Consider the following 12,404-nt stretch of genomic DNA (forward strand, 5'->3'; position numbering starts at 1 on the left):
ATATTTTTGAAAAAAAAAAATTCTAAAATTGGTGGGAAAAAAATAGTTGGCAAATAAATTGTTGCCAAAGAAAATATAATTTTTGCTGATTTTGAGATGATGCAAGAATTATTTTTATCTGGTAATAGTTCCATGAATTATCGAGGAAAATTACTAAAACTTTGTCCAATTTTTAATTTATTAGAATTCTTATTTACAGTAATTCCAGAGGAAATTCGCTGTCATTTAGAGCTTTTAAAATAGAAATTTCTCGACTGGCTTCAAGTCATAAAGTTTTCTGAGATATTTTCATTATTATAAGGCTAGTTGAATTTGGTTAGATATGTCAACACGTAGACATAAGTCTGGCTTTTTCATTTTTGATATGAAATTCTTTATTACAACTGTAAAAGGCATAAAATAGTTTATCCACTTTATACAGTTATTTTAGTCAATATATCTTGAACCAATTCGTCCTTGAAGTAGCAATTTTATATGAACATTTTTTTAAAGAAACATTTTAGCAAATCTAAAAACATATAGCAAAAAAAGGGGAACATAAATTAATTTAGACCATATTCCTTTAATTTGAAACTATAAATTAAAAACTAATTGTTAAATGAAGGGTTTTCATTAAAAAAGGAATATATTCACATAATATAATCCTTGATATACGGTTAAAAGGAAGCAAATAAAAAAAAGAAATGCGAGTTAATGTATTCTTGTTTAAAATATTTCAATATCCATAACAATATAGTTAGTAGTAATATCTGTGCAATATATATTTTACAGTACTGATAAAATGCCATTCGTAATTTTTACTGTTGCAGAAATGAAATTTTAAAACTAAAAAATGTACTAATTCATAAATTCCTGGACTTTTAAATGTCACTTTTAGCTACAACCCGACGAAGTTATTTAGTTAATTAATTAATAAATTATTCATAATGAATTTTAAAAATATATAAATAGTGGAAATCTGTACAACTGATCAGTATAAGGTTAAAAGTAGTTAAATTTGTTGACTCAAATTCAAAACGTATAACTTGTTAACTCAATCATTCAATGATTATTTTGTGCTCGACTATTTAAAAAAAACATATTTTTTTAAGCAGTTTACAAATCTGTGCTTTAAGAATTAGGCGTTTAGCAAATCTTTGTTTTAATTATTTAATAATAATAACAATAGCTTTCTTGCAAAAAGTAGGAACTCCTTTCAGAATGCAGTTTTTAGTGCAATTTTCATCCCAAGAAAGATCACCGAATAATTTATCCACTTATGAGATAAAATTATGAAAGAAAATTAAAAACCTATTTTAATAACAATTTTATATGGCACTTTTTTGTTTCAAAATTATTTTTTTATATTATCGTCTGCATGTTAAAATTAATCTTAAAAATTAAAAAACAGATAATTTTTATAACTTAAATTATTTTGGATTCTAAAAAAAAAAATAATCGTCTGCTGTAAACTTATTTGTTTCTATATATTGACGACATGACATTTTTGAGAATGTTGCAAAAGATTTCGTTGCATAAGATTTCGACTATCAAATGTTCCATAATTAAAAAATTGTGTTAAAATTTAAATAATTTTGTCAGTATTTTGAATTTTCAGATAAGGAAAAATTTATTATGTTTTTATTTGTTTAGAAAATTTGCAAGAACTCGTCGAAGCTATCGATCGGCGACTGCGCCGGTGGACACAGACCAGAGAACCGAGACAAAAACAGAGATGTCTCCATCGTGCCACGTGAGTGCTTTTCTCTCTTTAATGGACGTCATTTGTATCTTGAAAGAGGTACACTCATTTGTTCCTTAAGCACACTTTGAATGGAGTTTCTTTAACTCGAGTTTGAGAGAGATGGTGCGGTGTTTTGTTTTCATAGCAGCCGGGGGAGCAAAAAAAGAAAGATTTTGCTCCTCACAAAAAGTAACTGCATTTGTTTAAGAACTTTCGGAACACCCATAAAAAGGAAGGAACATCCATAAAGACAGTCGCACTATTTTTCAAAGTTGAAAAGTTCGTAATGGTACGTGGTTGTTTTAAAATGGAATTAGGCTCTTTTTTTTCTGTATGAAATACAACTTCTGTCAAATAGTAATGCATATATCACTAAATTTTTATTATTAAAAAAGTCACTTTTAGAAGTAAATTTATGTATTGGATATTATGCAAAATCTGGAAAACAGAGCTTCGGTCGGCAGTTTTTTTTTTTTTTTTTTTTTTTTTTTAAATATAAATCGTGTTTTTTCAGAGAAAATATTTAGATACGAATCCCATTCTGATTACATATGAATATTTTTCAATGTCACTCACATATGACCTGGTCACTTAAATAAAAAAAAATCATGAATGTACTTAGTTTAACACGTTATTCGACACAATCAGCTATATCACAGTATTCATTGGTGCTATATGACATTGCCAGCGTGAGAGCAGTTAGAAAAAAGCTCCAATAGTTAGTTACAGAAAAAAATGTTTTTTGTGTAAAATCAAAATTAAAGCAGGGTTAAAATAAGTAGGAAAATTTTTAACTGCAATTAGAATTTATAAGAATAGGATATAAGACAAAATAAATATTTGATTATTTTTAAATATTTTTGAAAAAAAGTAATAAAATCCTATGCTATTTATCTAAAGTTCCTGATAATACGAAATTTCTTTAGGAAGTTGTATATACAGGTTGAAAGACCATTTAGTATTTTAAACATCTAATTTACTATCTCATTTTTTTAAATTTAATTTTAAATCATCATATTGAATCAATGGTTCTTTTAATAAAACACAAATAAATTCGAGGCATCTGAAAGAAAAAAATGTTGTATTACAAGGATACCTCGCTTGCACATTGCCATACTTAACTTTGCAAATAATTTATAAAAATTGATATCTAGAAAATGAATGTAAATAATATTATAATTGTGTAACCAAAAAATGAATGAATTTTTCACGAACCAAATTTCTAATATATTTTTATAAGTAATATTAAGTAATATCTCCAGATTTTTCTTAATATCGACGCAAGTCGGCTTAGATATAAGTTGAGCAGAAACTACAGATCGTTCTATTCAGGCCGGAACGAAGAGTTAAAAATTAAAATCGTTTCCGATTAATCCAGAAAGTCAGGAAAACTATGTATACTGCATCGATATTATGCCTTCATTAGTTAGTAAAATATAATAGCAACTATACAAATTCTAGAGCAATGCATTATCACTACTAATGATAGCTCGAATTTATATCTAACATAAACGAATAATATTGATGGAAGATACTATAATGAGTTACTATTATTCATCAAAATAGGGTAACAATATTTTATACAAAACAAAAAATAGAAAGTAAAATTTTAAAAAGGTTATTTTTTTAATTGAAAGCGTTAATTTTTTTAACTTTTTAAATGCAACTTCTATTTTTATAAATAAACTTTCTCATAGACTCTTTAATAAATATGCAAGAGAATTATTAATGATGGCAAATAGTTAGGAAATTATTTGGCGATTAATCGCTGGAAGACAGTTAGTTAATATACAAGCACCAGAACACTGAATGTGTATTTTAAACGCTTTTTCTTTTTCAACTACTTTGTTTATGACTGAGATTAATAAACACTGAAGAGAAAAGAACCTATGATAAGAATAAATCTCAAAAGGCTGTAAACAACCGATAAAAGCATATAAATAATACAAATAATCAAAATAAATTTTCGTCATCGTTAGATAAATTGTTTCCAAAATGAAATCTGTCCTTGAATCCTTAGTCATACTGACATATATGGAGGCACTGTAAAAGTTTTTAGAAATTTGCAATTAAAACTGTGCATTAAAATTTGTCATACAGTCTTATGATGTGGGTACTAATTTATTTGATATTCCAGTTTTTTTTTTTAAACTCACGCGCTTTATCAGTGAGCCTCTATTTAAAAGCATATTAATAAAAGTCGATGAACTTATGATAAGAGTCAGTCATTCTAAAAGATTCTAAACACTGATAAAAAAAACTTATAGATAACGCAATAGAACGAAATAAATGCTTCCTTATAAATTTATATAATAATTTCCTCATAAAAATATGCAACTCGTTCTTTTTTTCATTTTATTTTTAACTCATTCATTTTCTTTTCTATGACATAAGAAAATACTGCCGCACTTTGAATTATAATTTTCATCTTTATTGCCTCATTAACAATACTTTATGATCGGTTGTTTCGATAAGCTTAAGTTAGCTCTTAGTTTCAATTAAATCTCTCATGCGTTACTTGATGTTCACGATTCTCTCAACTGAGCATTAATAAGCGTGATATTTTTATCGATATAAAACCAGAATTATTTTAATAACCTTAAACCTTTTTTCTGCTTATCTTCTATTTGCACGTTGTCTTCTGCGGCAATATTATTTTTCCTTCTTGATTTTTCATGTAAATTTCATAGATACTAAACAAAATTTTTCTTCCTTATATTTTTCAACAATAGAAAAAAAAACTGCATTTTTATAAGTATTTGATGAAATAATGATAAAAATTTGAATTTCACAATGATAATAATTTGAATTTCACAATGATAATAATTTGAATTTCACAATGATAATAATTTGAATTTCATTACAATTATGAAAATTATCAATGGAAATTATAAAAAAAAAATATTTTCAAAAGTTGTCAAAATTTAGAAAAAATATTCTTCTGATAACATTAAAAAGACAAATTTTTAAATGTTGTCAAAATCTGTATTGTTCAGTATGTATAATACTTACGGTAATTATCATAGGAAAACACCAAAATCTCGTTAAATTTTTAATTAATTAAATTAATGATTATAGTTTTATAAAAGATCCCTTCGCATTCTTACCCTTCAAAATATATCAGTGTTAAATTTGATAAATTTCTTTCCTGCAAAAGGACCAATATAGATACACATTCTTTTTTATTATTATAGAGATTTCTTGTAATACTTCCTTCGTTTTTCTTTTTTATTTACAAAGTCATAATCAATACCTTTCCACCGCTTCTAAAAACATTCTTTTGGAACATTACCAAAAAAAGACCTGTTTTAATTTTTCGACCAAATGTACCTGATAAACTATTTAAAAGAATCTGAAATGCAAAATTTTTAAAACACTCGAACATTTGAATATAAACTTCGATTTAGAAAGAATCTGACCGAGGTAACCTCACCGTATCTGTAAAATAAACCACTTAAATATTTTGTAATTTTAATTATTTCTTTCTCTATATCGATTCACTTATTTCCCTATATAGATAAACCTGTAAATTGTTACACTAAAGCTAATTTTATTAGATTAATTTCTTTTTATTTCATCATCGATTCTTTTTTATTTTTCTAAAATATATCATATCCATTTTTTATTGAAAATTTTTCATAATTTATCATTTTCATATCTTCCCCACGCATTGAATAAGTCAAAGTAATATAGTATTTTGAAAAAACTATTCATTTCGAAAAATGTACTCTAATGTTAAGTCAAAGTAACGAAACATTCTTGATTTTTATAAACGAAAAGCAATAAAAAAATAATACAATTTGACAGACTGTTTTGTAATCAAATTGCTCTTACTATTAAATTTTATAGAATTTATTAAATATAGATTGATTAAATTTAAACATCTCCAATTCAAAGGACAGAACAAGGTGCTGTATGGTTCACGATTTGAAATTTGGACAACAATCACTCCAGATCATAAGATCGAGATTATTTTTTTAAAAATTTAACACAAGAAATCATTGATAAATGGTGTTTTAAAGCAACAAAACGTTTTACGTAATTTCAGTACTAGTCCCAAGGTTCTCCACAATCCTTTTCATGTGGAATGCACAAATACAGTGCATTCCACAACGGAACGCAATAAATCTTCAAAGATACGAATAATTTTGTCTTTCATATGTGGCAACCTTACGGATTTTTCTTTATAGTTCTGATTCTTTATGAATTTCTTAGTTAAAAGTCGTTAGATCAAGCGAAAGAGCTGTTGGAAACGCAAGACTGATCACTCATTCTTAGGTGAAAATGTGCCGTTACATAAGTTTAATACTATGAAAAATACGGGAAGATGCACCATCATGCATAAGAATTATATTCTGAAGGCGGTTATATTGTTTCAGTTCTGGTATTACAAATATTATCATCAAATCCTGGTATCATTTTTTTAGGAATCATCAGCTTTAAAATTAAGACCCAGCGACGAAAGTTATAGTGCATCATACCGTAACTTGCACAGGATGCCAAGACACTTGACACATGTGGGTTTTTGTTCAAAAACACGTTTCTTTTTCTTTTCTTTTTTTGAGTGTGTTTTTTGTTTTCTTATAAATTTACCAGAAAGTTCCATTTTTAAAAACGCATTGCTGATCATTTAAAGTCATTTGAACAAAATAATTGTCGCTTGAAATGTTGAAATATATTACAATGTATAGCCTCTTAATTTTTTAGCAATTCTTTAACTTAAAAAAAATTCTACAATGAAGTTTTCTTAAAAAATACTAATCTCATTCTGGAAAAAGAGTACTATCTATTGATAAATTTTAGCGAATTACACAAAATAATTTTCAACTTCATCAATTATTATTAAATCAAAACAAACAATAACATTACAGTTTAACAACAGATATTATTTACAAATATCTATAAAAAAAATTGCGTCTTTTGCTTTTCAGTAGCGCCATCTAGGGCCAAGAGTACAACTTAGCTACACATACGTCACAACCCTTTTTACGGGGCGGACTTCATTCATGCATTTCATTCATTCATTCATCCATAGATCGTAATTTAGACCTGAATCAGAGAACGATCACCCCTGATCCAGTACCCCCAGTGGTATTACTCTCGACATGAAAGACTTTGTGACCACGACAGATTTATACGTGCGCCAGCCACCACACACACGGAGAGTCTTCGGCCGGTGGGATTCGAATTCGCATACATAACTGATGATTTATTCATACGAAAATCCTCAACAGAGTCAATTTTAAAATTCAATTTTATTATTTCTAAGCAGTGTTTCTGTTTCATGTGCCTATACTTGTTTGCAGCACTTATTTTATTATTATTTTTCAGCTGATAACTTCCGGCCCTATTTGACGTCTTTCCAGAGCAACGATAACACTGATTACATCAATGCAGTTTTTGTTGACGTAAGTGCCATCTACATTCTAAAATTACCTATTTGAGAAATTTTAATGTTCTTTAAAAAAAATTGTTCCTCTTATTCTTGTCTCTTTATAAAATATAGTTATAATAAGTTTTTGCTAAATTATTTTGAAATTTGTGTTAAATATTATTATTATTCTACAATCTGCATTTATTCAAATTTATAAAGACAGATTTTTTTTTCACTTAGTGCACCGTAACGAATTTTTCATAATTCTAGAAAGTTTTGAAAGAAACGGGAAAATGTCACCAAAAGAATATTCTTAAATTTACAATCAGATAAAGTATACGTATTTAAAATACTGAATTAACAAACTATTTCCTTCAAAAAGTTATCAGTCAATTTCATGCTTGATAAAACTTTTAGAGATGGTATTTTGTCCCCCTTCGCCTATCTTTTTAAACAGAGACACGGCCATTTAAACCAAACACGGCCATTTTGTTTCACATAGCTTCTACTTAAAAATATAAGCAAACTGAGCAAAAAAAAAATTAACGTCTTTTCAGATATTTTTTGTCCAACTGTAAATATTTACATTCAATAATGAATTTTCAACTAAACAGATTAGGCAGCTGCCTAGAGTAGTCAGAGTAAAAGTGAACTATAGGCAGGTTGATTAAAAAATATTATTAACCAACTTATGAATGAATTTGTTTGCGATACAGATCTTTTGAATTATAAATTATTAGGATTACAATGTGCGATATATGGAATTGAAATATAAATTATTGATTCGTATAATGAATTGGAATATTAATTATACATTAATTTGTTATATTCAGTTTGTCAAATTTTGTAAGAAAAATCATTTTTAATGCTACATTTGTTTGAAATTTATTATTTATTTATAATCTTTCATAATAGCTAAATATATATATTTGAAAGTAAGAAAATTATTAACTTATAACTATGATTATTTTTTTTAAATTACATTACCTTAGAGGGTTGTTGTTGTTGTTGTTGTTTTCATTATAAGCGTATTAAAAAAGAAATGAATAAAAACATATATACTTCCATAGTTTTCTAAAATGAAAATAATAAAATAAAATTTATTATTATAAAAACTAAAAAGTTAAAAATACTTGAAATGTTGGAACTAAATTGATCAGTAATTAAAAGAGGGGCCTCATAATGTGCGTTGTCAGGGTGCGCAAAATACTTAAAAATGTCACTGCTTGCATTGAAATTTTGTAGTCAATGAAAAATGTTTGCATTATAGTTTCTGATTTTCATGTAAATTTCAACTTCCAATGCGACTTTATTGGCGTCTTTTTTGTTACCAACCGCTTTTAGCGACCAACTGGTTCACCAGAGATACTGGTTTCATTTAATTTCCGTTAAATCATACAGATATAATTTTATGTGCATTATCCCATCAAAATGTAGACTTTAAAATGCCTTACATATGTTCTGTTCATTATGAACATGAACAGAAGGATGGCCATTCCCATGACATCAACGCTGTTTAAAAATTTATGTACGCCTCATATATTTTTTAAATTTTGCAGTATTGTGACATCACTTTTTATTTGTCTTGTGAACAATTCCGATATTAAACAGAATCCTAATTCTTTAGCTTAACTAAATAGTATAAATATTTTATGAATATTACTATGAAATATTTTACTAAACAATAAAACGGTTCAAATTTCATTTTATTCTTTAATATATTTCACAACTTGTCATTATAATTATCATGGAATCTTGTAATCATTTTTTTTCTCATATTCCTAACAAAATGGCCATCCGGCTTTCATGTCAGATGATTAATTTGAAATCAAATGACAAACTGGAAACTATACTCTGGCACTGTTAAAATATTGTATTTTGATCAGGAACCTACAACTGTGTAAAATTTCTCAACTATGGAATATCAGTAAATAAGGTGAAAATTTATTATGAAATTCCATCTTTACAAACCTGAAATTTATTTGCATGAAAAAAAAAAGTTGATTTAAATATAAGGACGTAAAGCAACGGATTATTTATTTATTTCTATTTTTATTTCTACAGGGTTATACACGCTCAAAGGAATACATAGCCACAGAGTGGCCTCTTCAGAGGACCAGTCAGGATTTCTGGTCTCTGGTGTACGATCATGATTGCAATACAGTGGTCGTTCTTTGCAATCCGCCAGCATCCAGCGTAAGCAGTTATTATTCTTGGAATCAATATATTTTGCAATCATGAATTTTTCGAAACATATTTTAGTACAACTGATAAAATCTATTTGGGTGTTTTGCTTTTTATCAAAAAGCATGCGTAAGGTAAAAAAATATAGAGGTCAGAATGAATGTCTTTAAAAAATTTTTAGCAAATCCCATAAATGCGATGAATTCATTATTTAAAAACTGAAAAGGATTCATTATTTAATCAGATTTTCAACATTTATGAAATTAAAATTACTGCGATTACTTTAAATTGAGATCATTTCATTTTGCCACCTGGGCGAAGATCTGCTTGCCCCAACCATTGGCTTTAAATAAGGAAGCATAAAGCTTAATGTTTACATCACTTTTAGCAACAGAAGAGAGAGATGTTTTAGTTTAAAATGTTAGAATATCAAAAATGGCTAACTGTGTAAAAAATTTTGTCTCTGTAATTTTTTAGAAGCACATTCATTAACTCGAACAATTTAAAGTATAATTCTTTTCAATGTTTAGACATTTTTCAATTGAAAATAGCTTCCTATCTCTGGAGATTTAGAAATTAGATAATGGGCTACAGTTAGAGTGGATATTTTGATAACAGAATTCCTCCCATTTAGAATCTAGAGTGCTGTGATCATACGATTACGTTTTAAGAATTGGAAGATCGCAAGTTCAATATTCCATTTACCTGTTATCAAAAATATGGCATCTATACAGGAGTGAAACAAGGTGAAATCGCCGACATTCTAATTCTTCACATTTTATGATAACAATCAGAAAATTAAGTGAAAAAACACATATTTAACTTTTATATCCAAAAGTACACATCAATTAATCTATCATAACTATTTCATAAAAAAAGAGATAAGCATTATTCTGTTACTAGATTATATCTTAATAAGAAGTGCCACCATAGCATCTAGTGTTGTGTGTGTGTTGTGTGTGTGTGTGTGTGTGTGTGTGTGTGTGTGTGTGTGTGTGTGTGTGTGTGTGTGTGTGTGTGTGTGTGTGTGTGCGCGCGCGCGCGCTCGCTCTAACATGTTCTGATTTCCTAAATAATTCAGAAATCCATATTTTAATAACTCATGCTTGTTAAGCTGCCAATCAGAAATAAACTGATCCTTCAAACAGATTAGATAAAAATTACCGCTGTCGGTTAAACTCACCTAATGGTCAAACTGCTCTTGGTTCGAATACTCTTCAATGCATTACAATTTCACTGAATATTTACTCACATTCTGTATACATGAGTTAAAGGAATCAGACTAAAAGAGTGAAATTAAAATTAGTTGAAAACATATATTGCAAAATCCAGTAATTATCTCATTTCTATCAAAGCTTGTGCAATAGATATGTATTATCAGCTGACCCACAGCTAGTAACATCCCAATTAAACACTACTTTAGCAAGTAAATGTTAATGCTTTTTCTCTCAAATATGTTCATACTTATTTTCTTCTCTATCTCATTATTTGCTTACCAAGTATTTCGTTTTGTATAAAGCAGAGTTCACACGAGGTCAACTATTGCGCCCAGTAGAATACCACGTGACCTCAATGGAGCTATGACAAATAGTTGTCCCAATAAGAAAACCATTTGCATAGTCCCATTGGGGTCAGGCGATGTTTTTGACGTAGGCGTGACTTTCCATTGCTCAATATTTGACCTTGTGTGAACACTGCTTAACTAATATCAAAATCTTGCACCAATAAATTCTAGTTACTGACAACCACCACATAATTTGTAATTTAATAAGTTACTAAATGACCTGCTTTATTACTTTATTCTGTGTCTCCTTTCGAATCAGAAAAAATAAATTATGATTTTATTATGTGTTTAAATTATGTGTTTAAGTTTGAAGTTAACTTTTACATGTTGAATTCTTTTCTTAACAGACCTATCCACCATTTTGGCCATCGGAAAGAGAAAAGAAGAAGAAGTATGGCCCGGTATTTACGGTGGAATTAGTTTCTTCGAATCACTATCCAAATATTAAGACGTGGATTTTTAAGATTTTGAAAAGAGTAAGTAAACCTATGAGTATATTTCTTTACAATTAGATTAAAACACCTGACATTTTTATGTTGACAAATATTTTCCTTTAAAAGAAATGTGTATTCTTCGATTATTTATTCATAAATTAATGTCTGCATTTGATTTTTGCAGGATCTGTTTCACTGATGCTTCGTATTCTTTAAAAAGAATGAGACTTTTTTTTTTTAATCTTTCTTCAAAATATATATAATAATCTATAAGATATTAATATTTTTAAAATTCGAAACTGTTATAAATACGGCTTTATTTCAGTTTTAGACACTCAGAATCTATACCAGGGAATGTTTTAGAGCTTTGTAGATAGCTTTTTTAAAATAAATAATTTGTAGAAATTAAAATTTATTCAATTATATTATCGATTTTCTAATCATTGGATTCCGAATCGTAAGTTATATATTGTAGCAAAAATATTGCATCTCTTACTTTATCAGTCTGATATGATACATATCTTGAAATTATAAAATGAAGTTTAAATATATTTCTTATGTTAATTAGCAATTTCTTAACAATTGTAGAGACGGCTTACATTATTAGGATAGTTGATGAAGCAGTTGTATACCGCGCTGACGTGTGTAAGATTATGTCAATGTCAATCGAGTGACCCAAACTCCACCCAGTATTTTTCCAGAAGAATAAACGGCTTTGAAATTTGTTATTTGTTTCACTTTACATTGAAGACTTAAAGCTGAAACTCTAAAATAGCTATTACTTTTTAAAGAGTGTTTTCCTTTTTTTATGTTTCTTTTTTTTTTCTGTAGTCTTGTATAACAAATTTGTAAATCGCTTCAAAAATAACATTTTTGAGAAAGCTTAGTATGAAATAGCTTTAAAATATGTATAATTGATTACAGTATATATTTAAATGCCCACTTGAGAACGAGACAATTTAATGTAAACGAATACAGAAGCGGTCGTCCCCCGTGTGTAATTTCTCCTCTCATTTTCTTCAAGTTACTTGTATTTTCATTTATTTCCGTGGCGTATTTTTAACATGCCATATTATTCTACCGATGGACAAGAATTGTTTTTCTTCTGATAATTTTCAATCTTCA

The 12,404-nt window shown here is 27.9% G+C and overlaps 1 protein-coding gene across 1 annotated transcript in view; it reads left to right on the forward strand.

Moving 5' to 3' along the window:
• The window catches only part of LOC129975749 (receptor-type tyrosine-protein phosphatase kappa-like), a 242,981-nt gene that overhangs the window by 219,228 nt on the left and 11,349 nt on the right, over positions 1-12,404 (forward strand). Inside the window, exons 10-13 of the mRNA XM_056088941.1 lie at positions 1,633-1,732; positions 7,055-7,131; positions 9,162-9,293; positions 11,193-11,321. Coding sequence (XP_055944916.1) covers positions 1,633-1,732; positions 7,055-7,131; positions 9,162-9,293; positions 11,193-11,321 — 438 coding nt within the window. The remainder of the gene's footprint in view (positions 1-1,632; positions 1,733-7,054; positions 7,132-9,161; positions 9,294-11,192; positions 11,322-12,404) is intronic.

Source organism: Argiope bruennichi, chromosome 7 (genome assembly GCF_947563725.1).
Source record: "Argiope bruennichi chromosome 7, qqArgBrue1.1, whole genome shotgun sequence".
In the NCBI taxonomy this organism is placed as follows: domain Eukaryota; kingdom Metazoa; phylum Arthropoda; class Arachnida; order Araneae; family Araneidae; genus Argiope; species Argiope bruennichi.